General features: G+C 39.0%; 1 protein-coding gene across 1 annotated transcript in view; it reads right to left on the reverse strand.

Annotated features, from left to right (window-relative positions):
- The window catches only part of syt7a (synaptotagmin VIIa), an 89658-nt gene extending 78710 nt beyond the window's left edge, over positions 1 to 10948 (reverse strand). The window contains exon 1 of the mRNA XM_030135720.1: positions 10726 to 10948. Coding sequence (XP_029991580.1) covers positions 10726 to 10759 — 34 coding nt within the window. The 5' untranslated portion in view covers positions 10760 to 10948. The remainder of the gene's footprint in view (positions 1 to 10725) is intronic.
- Between the last annotated feature and the right edge of the window lie 3256 nt (positions 10949 to 14204).

A 14204-nucleotide genomic window follows, 5' to 3' on the forward strand; every position in this document is an offset into this window, starting at 1 on the left:
GACATGTCACCAGTTCATCGCAGGGCTGACATATACAGAAAAACAATCAATCACTCTCACATTCACACCTATGGGCAATTTAGATTAACCCATTAACCTATCAGTGCATGTCTTTGGATGGTGGGAGGAAGCCGGAGTACCCTGAGAGAACCCACACAGAAACAGGGAGAACATGTAAAAATATCAATAATATATATATTTAAAAAAATTCATTTTAATTGTGTCAATTGTCAATTATGTCAATAATTATTGTAAAAAAAAAAGTCAAATCAATATTATATTGTTTCAAGGCTTATTTTTCTTTCCTGGGTGAGAGTTGAAGAAACCAGAAAGTACTAAAGAAACATTTCAGAGCAGGCAAATACAAAATTAAGTCTTTCCTCCCAGCTTCCATAGCACTGCTAAATAATGTATCAGCTTTGTTTAACAGGTCTTGAGCCTCATTCATATGGTACTTTAAGTGGAATTATTTGAACTTTTTATATCATTACTCAGTAATTTTATCTTTGTTGTACTGTGTTTTTACTGTCAATGTATTTATTGATTGTATTGTTCTTATTCTTTTTTCTTTTCTCATAGGTTTAAATCAGGAATTGATTCATTACACATCTGATTTTATAGCAATTTGTTTTCTTTTATTTTTGCACCACGATAACAGACAGACTGTGACTGTGAAAGTGTTTTTGCTTGTATTGTCTATTCTATTCTATTCTATTCTATTCTATTCTATTCTATTCTATTCTATATTAAAGAAAGAAGAACATCTAATGGCTCATTATACTCTATCATTTATTAACTTTTTTTTGGAAATCACACTTTTTATTGCAAAACTTTGCACCATTTGGACAACAATTTATGTTCTTTCACAGGGCATGCATTGCACCCAAACAGCCAAGACAAAAAAAAGAGCTTGTGCCTAAACTGGGTGTTCTTTTTGTTGAAAAATTGGAATATAACAGACTAATTTTTGTTTGCTGCTACAACACAAACAGCTCTGTTGTACGAGAATATTACAGATTTTGTTTTGATATCTTTTCACCATAATGGCATTCTAAGCCTACATTTATTTTGCATTGAGACCTTTTATTTGTTGAGTACATAATTCAAAATTTAATAAGCAATATGCTTTTCATTTAAAAAAAATTTAAAAATCAATAAGAAAATGGGCTATATCATGATATGCATTGCCACAAAATGGCCAGTATAAGGAGATTCTGGACAAATCACACAGTTCTAAATTGAATCCCTGTGCAATTTCAATCAGAGACCTTCGTTACATTCCCTTCTCTTTCCCCTCATTTCCTGTCTGTTTGCATCAGCTGTCAGATAAATGTAAAAGTACAGTGGCACATAATGCAGGTCAGATCCACAGGGCTTGTTTAAAATTACAATTTACAGCTGGCAAAATGCTTAGAAGCCATTATTATGGAAGCTATTACTCTTCATCTGTGTAAAATCATCGTGTGGAAAGATTAATTATGCTTTGAATTGGTAATGATGTCTGTCAACAGGATAATTTGCCAAGAATTTGCTGGGAGTCTTAAACTGAATATGACTGTATGACCACTAGAGGTTTAATGTGAGGATTAGTGGTGCTGATTGCGTTTTAGAATGACAAATTGGTAAAAGGCCATTTTTCTTCAAATTAAAATTACATCAATTGACACACTGCAGATCGAACAAGAATGCATTAAGCCTGTGTCTAATAGTGTAATAGTAAGAGCTGGGAGTGACCTCAGGGTCCCCACAGGTGAACTCTTGACCTCCTTCTAACAAAAAGTCATCATACCTTATCACCACTCCACACACCTTTGGTCCGGAGAGATAATGTCGGCAAGTGCAGGAGCCTCCTCAGATCTTTCACATCAGCACCTTAGTGCTTCGAATACAGACACTATGGCAACTGCACAACCACACTCACAACCACACATGTAATCTCTCCAGGGTGTGAGATGCAAACAGGGCTAATATGTTTGAAGAGACAGCAGTGATCACATTTCCAAGTGACTCCTTGCATCTAGCTGGGATAACTGAATAAAGAATGTTCTCAGCAAACCACAATCCCGCTTTCAAAACACTTGATCCTAAGATGACAAGCACCAGGCTATCCATTATGCAATACTCTCTCTTTCTCTATTACTAATCAAAACTAGAGCAAGGTCTTTGGCTGAGATTAGCGTCTCTTTCAGGGTGTCTCTTTGCTTTCAGAACAGGGGGAGAAGGTGGTAGGACACACCTGCAAAGTTTCCGCATTTAATTTTCAAATGCATCAGCACCTATTGACAGTAAGAGCTGCAACAAGACAGCAGAGGTCACTGAGTGGTGAGGAGGAATAACACATTAAGTGCACACTGCAGAGAGAACACAGATGAACATGATGGTACTGGACGGTTATGCAACAAAATACACTGAAATGTTCATGTATATATATATATATATATATATATATATATATATATATATATATATATATATATATATATATATATAAATATATATACTGGTATATATATATATATATATATATACCATGATTCTGTGTATAACATCATAAATGTACTGCCACTACATCTGCGTTTCAGTCAAGCATGTTCAAAGTTGCACATTCATTAAGCTCCATTTCTGTCAGGAAAACAGGACTGAAGAGTATATCAAGTATTAAGACAGTGTAGTGAAGCCATATTACAAGCTCTTTTCATCTCTGGCTTTCTGTCTTCCCCTGCTCTGCTTCTTTTCTTTATCCCTCCCCATAAAATCCGCCATCCCAGACTAAACCAATCCGCTGTCACCAGCCCCTCGTTCTATTCTACATCTACTATGTAGGCCTCCCATCCCCACTGTTTCCTCTCTCTACACACACACATAGACATATACAAGCTGGGCCTCCTCTCCTCTGTATGACCTTGACTGGCTAGCACTCCAGGGCCTGTTCTTTGCTTCTGCCTCTCCCTCTGTCTCTCCTGCTCTCTCCATCTTTTCACGCTCGCCTCCACTCTATCGTCTGCCTTTCTACCTCTTGCTTTCTATCACTCTTGCCTGGCTGGCTGATGTTAACCGGCACAGTCCTTTTTCTCTTCCCAAGACACAGAGGAAAAAGAGACAGAAGATGGCAGAGAAAGAGGAAGGGAAAGACCTCCCCTTCCTTTGCAATCCAGTCACCTGAGGGAGAATACAATAACTTCAGCACTACATAGACTCAACAAGTATGTTGTAAATACTGTTTTATGTGCTGTATTGCACACAAACAATCTTCTTATCCAATAAAAAAGACCAAATTAATGCAATACATCAAAAAAGTAATTATGCTTGTTTACAAATCCTCTGATATCCAGCACAGAATCTAATTTCATGTTACATAAACAGGATCTTTCATGCAGGCTGCATGTAGAGGTGGACAGTCTATCTCATATAGTCACTGTGTCACAACTTGTTCTATGTGCAATGTAAAAAAAAAAACAAAACTGCACTATCTAGTAAAAATTCTACAAATTTTGGTGTCATCCTTCCTCTTAAGTACACATTAATTATAATTTGACAACAAAAGGTGGGAAATATGCAAATCTTCAAACACAGTATACATAATTTCCTTTGAGGGTAATGGTATATATAGTATACAATGGTATATTTAGTTAAGAAAAAGTTTAAAATACCCACATTTGATCATTCTCTTCATTTTTGGCACATCTATGCAAACAATTCATGATCTGAATTTCTTTGTTTTGTGTCACTTTCGCTCTCCTCCACATTGTTTGTGTTGCCTTCATGCAAATTTTTTTCTCCAACCATATGGAAGAGCACAAAGCACCATCCAAATGATGAAAAATATTGTCAATAGAAGTGTGAGTTGCACAGTCCTACTGACAGCAACTAAAATGTTTGACCCACTTCAGAAAACATACTGAAACATACACTGTGAATCACCTTACTGGGATATGATTTTTCTTATCCATTTTGCCATATCCTTGCTAAAGGTTAATCAATAAAAATAGAATCATTTCTTTATTTCTTTTCTTATCAAATACTTTTTTATCGTGCAGATTACTTGACGTTTCAAAGTGTGATTAGACCTCTCTAATCAGCTGATAGAGCTTCCTGTTGCACTGAGGAAGATGACGAGCTCCCTCAGTGCAACAGTGAAACAGCAGGTCCAATTCTGCACTTCTTTGCAGGTGTTCCTACAAAAGCATCTAATTACCTCCTTCACAGCATTGTAGCCTGTTCCTCTGACTCCAGTGATCCTTGAGCATTTTGCATTGGCTTAGCTTACAGCCTCCATCTGTATAACATATTGGAGCTGTTAACTGTTTGACTATCCATTGAAAGTCTAAATAGACTTAATCTCATGATTGAGTGATCTATTAAATGTCAAACAGGCTGATTAAACACTCTCTACAATTAAGCTATTCCTGTGCCACTTTACGGATGTTACATATGCAAAGGTCTCTGCAGTGATTGTGTTCACATATCTGATGCTCACAGACTGCATCAAATGTCTAATTCAGGCTTTGCTGTAAAAATATGACATTTTCATCTACGGTACTCTGCATCTGATATCAATACAGCAAGCTCCCAGGAAAACAGAATACCAAGCAGCTGTCATTGTGCTTTAAACAATATTCAGCACAAAAAGATAAATTAAAGGACATCATGAATGAAAATCTCTAGTAGTGTTCCTTTTAACTTTGATCAGAGTAGTGTAGACTTGTTGAATGCAGCTGCTTAGCCCATAGCAATACCTTTTTCTCAGTGCACTTTCAATTCATCTAGCTCTAAGAGGCATGGACATTACAATACTGACACAGCAATTCCCCCAAATAATTTCTCATCCCACATTAGTAAAACAGCCATGAAGTAGAGGGACATCATCAATTTCTACAGGGCAATAATAACAAAGAGGTTAAGAACTCACAGTCTTATGCTGACACTACACTTCACACCATGTTAAAAACCATCCGCAAATTCCCTCCATTTCCCATTTCATTTCCTTAGCAGTTAAAACCCTTTGATGCGTACCAAGAATGGTCATCTGCCACCCAGGTAGAGTACCAAGAGCTGTCAAAACCTGGCACGTAATGAAAGTCTTTTCATCCAGACGAAATTGAATTACATCTTTATCTTCAGTCTGATTATTGAGACTCTAATCACCACAGTAGAAATTTGCATGTATTGCATGTATTTGACTGTTACATATTAAAGTGCCAACAACAATGGGAAAAAACAATGAAGGAGCAATTATTTTTGTAAAAGCCAAAAATGAGAGCTGGACACTCAGAGGGCACAGAAAAACCTGCACAAAGTTAATTTTCTTCTATAATCACCTTCCTCCTCCTCCTTTAATAATGTATACCAGTTACAGGATGCATATGCTTTTTAAGTTGCGCATCTATCTTCCTCAAGGCAAAAGCAGAAATCGTACCTTAGAAGCTCTATTAGTATGGGTTCCCAATGCCAGACTTAAGTCATTTAGATTGGTAGCGCTTTGGACTCAAGCCCAAGTCCGAGGCCAGTGCCGTCCTAAATCAACAGTGAACCTGGTGTTATTACTATATATCATATTCAAGCTGTAGATAGCGTTGTGTGCCATGTGGCGAACAAGACCACACATCAAATAAATTTAGGGTAATTTGTCCCTGATGCACAAACTCTGTCTCCAGACTCCACCAGGACCAGACAAAGTAGGAAGATAACGTAATGTCAAGAAATACACAGAGGAAAAATTATTTATACACATACGCAAACAAGTAAATCTCCGCTCTGCTTCCTTCATTATGTGAGGACGTACACGTTTAACACTTTTGATCATTCTGAACTGGACTGAACTGTGCAATATGGGTAAATGTCCTGGGCTCACAGTGCTCGACTTAGAAATGCCATGAAGTTGTATCACTGACCCACCTCTTGTTGTCAGTTATACAGATCAGGGTGATTACATGAATAACACATGAGGTCAGTCGACCACAGGTTCCCTGTCTGAACATGTCTCCAACTCCTAACCTGTACCTGAAACATCCTGTGTCAGTGTAATAATCAATCAATAAAAGCATCAACCTCAGCCAACAAATGTCTTACAGTCAGTTTATCAAAACAGTTGTCAATAGAAGAAGCTGGAAAGCTCTTCATTAAGTGGTCCCCTGCTGTTTGAGAAGCTGAAAATTATATTGCATTTTGGCTGGAAAGAAACCCTCCAGTGTCTGGCATCAGCTGCAACGCCTGAACAGAGATGAATGTCCAAATTCTGAACAGCACAGACATTTCTCTAGTAAAGATGGGCTGCTTCTTGTGCATGGGGTGATGATGCCGCCTGCCTGACAGATTTTTCACACTTGCTGGTGATGGCAAAAAAAAAAAAAGAAACACAATGTGCTAAAAATCCAATCAACAATAATCAGTAATTAAGATACAGGAGGAACTGGGGTGGAGCACTCATCATTTTAACTAATCCACAGTGTACAAGACATAAATCAAACCTTAACTCTGCAACATTACAGCCCATTAGATGTAAAGTGTTTCTTACTGTTGTTTAAGGAGCCATTAGTGCAAGCTCTTCTGTTACACAAATCACTTCTTTAGCATCTTCAGTGGTATAGTACACGTAAAAAGCCAGATGGGTGTATATGACAACGAAGCCAAAACATCTTGATCACACCTTGGTGGTTGGCTGCAGTATAGGTCATAAACTCCACCCCTTTAATTCTAGTCAATGGGCTTATGGCCAAAGTTAAAATGAGTTATTCGATGATATAGCCATAATGACCAGTCGCTGCCAAGACTTCATTAGTTGAGCAGGAATGACACAAATCAGGTGGTTGGCCTGTGGGTGAATGTAATGTCCCCATGTCTCTACTGTTACTGCACAGACTATGGCTCTAAAATGAAGAAGGGCTCCAATGTAACCTCACAGACTGCACAACCATACATGTTATACCCTCTACAGTACGACATGCCCACGAAACCCCTCTTCATAACCCTACAAATGTAGATATTTTCCCATTTTGAGGGTGCATCATATAATAGACAGGTCTAGGGCAGTATCTACTTGCTGAAATGTGTCACAGGAGTATCATACAAGCTCTAACTGCAATATTTTGGTTTTGCTTTTCTAGAGCGGGAGGAAGAGGCATCACAGTGTCAATCATTCTATAGAATCCTTACCCCTAGAGACATACCCAAAACTTCAACCTGTCATCTATAGCTAAGAAAGAGTCATCATCATCAAATGAACTGTTTATTATTATAATTTTACCAAAGTGTAGCTGAACTACAGGGTTGGAGCACCTATAAATTGTCTGTTGAATCCTGCTGGAGCTCACTCTGCTGCATATTAAACATATGTAAACAGTCTAAATAGCTGAATGTTTTCAAGTGGGTATAAATAATGAACCATTTAGCCATCATTCTGAAGAGACAATAATTGGGTGCTAAATTATCCCCAGCATTTACCCTTAAGTTGAGTATTGATTAAATCCAGCAGTCATATTTCAGATGTTCCTTTGACAGTGGCCAGCAGTGCCTGTGATAGTCAGGCTCACATATGACCAAACTGTTTGTCCTCAGCCCCTTTAATCCTCTGAGGCCATAATCAATATGTCCCTGGTAGACCTTTCTCTCTCTCCCTGCCACTCCACCTTGAGACGCGGAGTGAATTTAAAGGCCACAGCAGTGCAGCAAGGGAAACACCCACTGGAAAGGAACACCCTCTTACTAAATCAATTAAAGGCGTGTTGATCAAGTATTGAGTCCCGTATTTAACAGAGTACCACCAATAAATCAACAATCAGTCTACTCATAATTTTACCGCTATACTTGAAGTCCATTTCTCTCTTTGTCCTCAGTAACAGCATTTTTCTCAACCTGGACTGCAGAACATCCAAGTGGAAAAATGACTTTGAGGAACATTCACTTTTCCACCTCATACCATTTATTACAAGAACAAATTACAAACATGACCTAATGTCTGCTAGCCCACTTGTTAACATTAAATTTCCATTTGCATCCTCCTTTGACCTTCAACAAGAATCACCAGCCATGTTAGCAGGCCTGTGATGCTGCACCTTAGCACAATAAGAAAGTCATTATGCTAACATGCTCACAGTGACAATCACAAAGTATACATACACACTCATATTACAGTTCTGATAAGGGTCATATGAAAAGCAACAACATTCAAACAAAACATCTTCCAGGACATCCCAAATGTATGCAGCTTTGAAAAGAAATACATCTATACGGCTCATTTGGAACATGAGACTCAAGGATGTTACAGCAGTTTGTGACACACAGCCTGCTTTATGGTCACCTCTCGGCACACAAAACAACTTCCCAAACTTGCAGGGATAGGGTAGAGATGCATGCCCATAAGAAAATCTCATATTTCTGGCCAAAGGAAGAAACAGCTTTCTTATAAACATTATGAAAGACTTTGTTATCAACAGGTTTTTGAATACATACAAATACTGCACCACTACCTTTTCAAGAAGGTGGGAGAAGTAACAAAAGAAGCTATAATCAATGTCAATCAAGTCCACTGCCAGTCAGAAATCGTACTTGGATTCCAGGAAAGAAATTGCCACAAAATGGCACTCCTCCAGCCATTCTACTATTCCACTGAGGTATTTTTCATTTATTGATGAATAAATAGCTGTGCATTAGTGTAAATATTACTGGAATCATAGACTGTACATAATCAGTGGATGGAGGAACTGTGATATGATACTCATTTCTGAACTCCCCTTTTGAAGCCTGTAATTTGTGATTTGGCTATCATCCTTTGGCTTTTTGGAGCTATAAGTGATCATATTTGGACAAAAGGGGCAGAACTGGCGAGGCATCAGAAGTGAGCTTATTCTAAGTGGAGGCTTACTAACCTTGCAAAATGCTAAACTTCATCAAGCATTGCATAACTAAGTAATTTTCAGTCTTGATAGTTGAACCTATGAATAGCAAAAATTGTCTGTCAGAGGAAAATGCATTTTATTAAACAAACCGAATCTCTGAAAGTCTGACTCCTGACATAGTAGAAGTCAATGACTTTTATTTGATCCGAAATCTTAATAAAAGAGTAAAATTATACAGATGGGCCACCAAAATCACTTATTAAAGGAACCAAATGTGATGGATGAGAACAAAATGAGTCTTTGAAAAGAATAAACATTAGCTTGGTACTTCTACAGAGAAGTTCAGTGTAAGTTTACAGGAACCAGGGCTTTTTCAAGTTGACCTAGGGGCCATCAGAAGAGTTACATCTTTAAGATACTTGTGCAATCGACTTCATTTTGGAGCAGAGGTCAATGCCCTTTGGCAGGAACACTGTCTTTCTTGCACAGGCAGAAAAAGGGAAATACTGCATGTATACAAAAACAGTTAATAATGACACTCACAAAAGGTTTAAGGTTGTGTTGGGACTGGAACCAAATACAAAGTACAACTGAGGATTAGAAATAGAACCTGATGATGGCAAACTCTGCAGATTACAAACATTTACAGAACATGCATGTCTGTACCAAAGTTAAAAGCTACCCATGCATCTTTAATAGCACAAATATAAATAGGCTATAATTCACTGTGGGTTTTTTTTTTTTTTTTTAACAGAATAGAATAAAAAACACAAAGTATGCCAGTGTGTTTGCACGCTTCAGTGGAGGTCAACGTTAAGTATGAAGGGACATTACAGTGGTTTTTAATAGAATAAAATCAATTTGCAGGCTTCAGTTTTTCTGTGGTATTGTGCTGTCATTCACTTGAATGGATTTGTTTTCCATTATAAACCACCGTCCTGGCTGCTGGTGCTGATGCTGATGCTGCTTGCAAACACCATCGTACAGTATCATGTTGTTGTCCGTGTGTGGTGAGATCACATTATCTCACATCACAGGGAAATGAACAAAAATGGCTCCTCCCACTCTGCCTTTTGCTCTTTCACACCCCCCTCCGCCCCTCGCCTTCCTCCTCCTCCTCCTCCTCCTACCTTCCCTGGTCCTCGGTAGCAGCAGGTGTTATTCTCGTATAACCTGAAGATTTAGGAGGTAATTATCATCACCTCTCAGCCCCAGAGAGTTATTCATGTTTCATGGCTACAGCAGGGGACACAGGTCGAGTGTGTTCCTGGGCGCCCGATGAGAGAAGAAATCACGCCTCAAAAACACGTGGGAGAGATTACTCAAATATGCCTCCTTTGTACCCCCCCTCTACCCCTGTCTGTGCTGCACGGTTGGGGCATGAGTCTCCAGCACGGTTCGGTAGTATTTCTGCAGAAGCATCAGTGCATCCTAAATACCGTAAATACACTTGGATCTCATTGTAGCTACAGGCTTTGACCTTGTGTTATGTTGCCCTTAAGTAAGCACTGTAAATGTCCAAAAACATTTCCAGTGCCCACCTGCAAAAACGCATAAGTGTCAGTGTCTACAACAGGTTCATCATGCATTTTTACGGTGCAATGAAATCCATGCAGGATTGGACTGATGATAAGCATCCTCCTAGGAGGCAATTAACTGCACTGATATTACATAATGACAGCCCACACTTTTCACTATCATCACAGGTCCGTGCAGGGATAAAGGCTGTTGGAATAAAATACAATCAAATAAAAATGATCAAATAAACACACGTTGACAGGGGACGTGTGGAAGCGCATCCGCCTTTTCGTGTCAGACGGAGAAGCAGCGGGTCAGCAATGAAACATCTTGAAACTGTCAGGAAGAGTGGCAATTCTTGACAGGATCTTACCTTTGCTATTGTCCTCTTCCCTGTTCAGATACATGGCTGTTACTTCACTCCGAGGCAGATGCGATGGCGTTGTCTCTGGTATTTGCTCTTGGTTACTCCTCTGGCGCGGACCGTCAACTCCGCCGATGTGGTTTGTAGTAGTAGCTGTTTATTGTTTTGTTGCTCCTCAACAGCCTCTCCTCTCCTCCTAGTGGATAGGTAGGCTAACCAGTTTGAGACTCACTTCTCCCTCCCTCACTCATTCCCTCCTCTCTCTCTCTCTCTCTCTCTCTCTCTCTCTCTCTCTCTCTCTCTCTCTCTCTCACTCTCTCTGTGTGTGTCTTCCCAATAACCAGTGGCTCAGAGGACAAAATGGGGAAAAGTGACTTTTGCAGCTGTTTTAAGAAGTCCCCACTGCTTGTTTGCACTGTTGCCACATCCAATCCCTGATCCCATTTATGCATGCCGTTATCATTTATTTATTAAATACTGCTTTGCATATCATTGAGCTGCATTCACCTGGCTTTAATCTCCATATGTATTTATGCCTCAAATGTATAATAACTCATCATGCACAAGATATAACACTTCAATTTACGTCTTTTCTTTGATGCATTTCATTGCATTTTCCTAAAACCGATTGGGTTGTGCCAACTTTGGCCCTAGTAAATGATGTGATGCATATTTGTTACCTTTATAAATGTATAAACTGTCATACTTTAATATTTATAATGAACCTCAGGAAGAATAGTCTCCATTTTGGTAGAGACTAATGGGGATCCTTAAATTAAAAAAAAAAAAAAAAAAAAGAGAAAGAAATCAGTCTCCAGCAGCCCTGAAATACAAATCTATGAAATACAATCTAATGAACTATATAGATGCAGGTTTACAACATTTTTTTAAAAATCCCAGTTTGTTCTTAAACTCTTGTGACACTTGAGTAAATATCCTTCACTTGTCTGCTACTTTCCAGCCTCTTAGACCACTTAGATAAATTAATCATCATGCAACCTAATGTAGTCTGAGGGATCTACTGTAATGAGTCAATTTGTAAAATCTTATGAGAAATCTGCTTCAGTGTCAGTAGATGCTGATGTAAGGAGAGGAAGGCTGAAACCCATCTGGCCCTGTCACTTGAACTGTGCTCCACCTGCTGCATGTCTATATCCCTCCTTTACACAAATGACAGTGAATTCAACACAATGTCCTGTGTGAGTTCATTGAACACATATAAGGCATTATTAGGCCAGAGATTAAGAGCTCTCCAGGGGTAATTGGGTGGATCCTCTACCAGGTTTTGATGCAAGGTGATGTGGCTGCAATGCAAATACATGCTAAATTATGAGCAGAACCTAGATGTAGATTACTTTTCCACTCAGTATTCAGGCTGTCGCTCATCACCCATAGCAGCCCTGTAAGAGGAGAAGGAACAATTTGTCCGTGACCTTGACTTAGTCCTAGAGAAATCCAGTAGAAAGGCAATTTAAAACAATTTATTCAATACTCTTCTTCTTGTTCTGAGAAATTTCCAATTTATGTTAGAAGTTCTTATTCTCCCAAGAAGCTGGTAGACTGAGAAATGGGACATTATAAAGTAAATGGGATAAACTATAAGATGTTTCATGGCAGTCATTAAAACTAAAGCTGGATGTGATCACCACACGGGGCTATTTTGTGGGGTTTTTAACATAATAGTATTGCTGCCTGTCATGAGTGTGCATTTATAATCAGTAACCTCTGACCGGAAATCTTTACTACTCACCCTTGCAATTTGTAATATTTTCATTATGCTTTGTGTTGTTTTCAGTGGCTCTCAGTGAGCCTTACCAATAAATATGCAGGTTCACCTTACAAGCCAGCAAACTAGAATGCTAATATTCTTTTCAATTATGTGCCTCTCTGATATCACAGATTACAATTCAATAGGATATTGTAGAGCTGTACTGTAGATGCAAATGCTGTGTTGCATTTGCAAAACCACAACTAACAGTTTGCCTGCATTTCATCAATAGAGCCAAGAAGGTCGTTGGCTCAAAGTACCCTGCAGTAATTTCCATTTGATTATATTTTGTTTTGCGCTGTACTATGCACTGTTGGTTCAATGTAGAGAATCTTTTACCATTTGTTAGGAGAATTCTCTGAAGACTAATTTGACCACAGTCCATTCCCAGATTTTCCTCTCCTGTGCTCCCAGCATCATTGTGCCTGTCACTGATGCATCTGTCTCCACTGGTATCTATAAATACCCCCCTTCTCTCCCCTTCAAAAACCTGATTCCCATTGATTTAGTGACCTATATACACATCACCACCACTCCCTCTCTTCCTCCGGCTCTTTGCTTCTTCTATCGATGGCCCTTTACTGTCTCCACCTCTTGATTTCCCCTTCCTCCTTCATTTTCTCAGTTAAAGCTTAACTTAGACTACCTTTCCTCCACCTTCTCTCCTCCTCTTGCTAGAAAGCACGAAAGGCTAATAATAGTTCGTGGTGGAAGCTTAAGTCACTGCACATGAAGGGGATTTGAAAGTGCATAAGAACAGTGGCTGGTGCTCATTTCTATATTTCAAAGTCTTGTCATTGTGGTAAATTGAGCCGTCGGGCTAATCTCTTGTGTGTGTAAACACTGGAGTAGATAGTCTGATGGAAGGAGTCTTTCAAAGACACACAAGCTGTAATATGAAATCTGACTCTGGATGAAATAAGATCTGAATACAGAGACATATAGAAAGCTGTTTGTGTATATGTGTGAGGCTAGGGTAATACAATAGTATGATGCAATTATGCTGCAGGTGCTGCAAAACAGCACCCTGGAAACTAATGCTATAAAGAGCAATGTTGAATTCATAGCAAACAGCAGGGGATTAATAATGAATAAAGCTATGTTACTATATCAGTTCTGCTGAAACACTCAGGAACAATTCAGGGTTTATATACCCTAAAGATTAGATGCAAATCCATGAATAAAATAGATTTCTGTATTCTTATCATGCAACTTATAAACAGACACATCTTATTTGTCACAGGAAATCACAATGATTACAGGCAGGAAAAGGTGTGTTAGTATATGAACTGCATTACAGCTGCAAAAAGTAAGATAGGCAGACAGACACTGAGATCAGAGCGCGTGATTTACTGCCACACCACCCAAGCTTAGCATACAATTCACCTGTGTTACTGCTGACACTTTTCCCACTTCCACCCTGAAAGGGCTACAGCTCTCCTGCGACCCTACAGTGACACCTTGTGGCTCTGTACAGCTGAAAATCACCACTCAGCCTCAGCTGATTTTTTTTTTGTTTTTTTTTTGTCTGGAGGAGCCACAATGTCATCCCCCTGCTCTTCAAAACATCACCGTACTGTGTGGTTTTCAGAGCGCTATTACAGACAAAAACAGCAGCATCAGTTCTTTTGTACCCTGACATGAAGCTAGTGGACCTTGAAAGCAGAAACAGTGTTGAGCATAAAAAGTGTAACAGGACAGAAAACTGCATGAGACAACA

Source organism: Sphaeramia orbicularis, chromosome 6 (assembly GCF_902148855.1).
Source record: "Sphaeramia orbicularis chromosome 6, fSphaOr1.1, whole genome shotgun sequence".
Lineage (NCBI taxonomy): Eukaryota > Metazoa > Chordata > Actinopteri > Kurtiformes > Apogonidae > Sphaeramia > Sphaeramia orbicularis.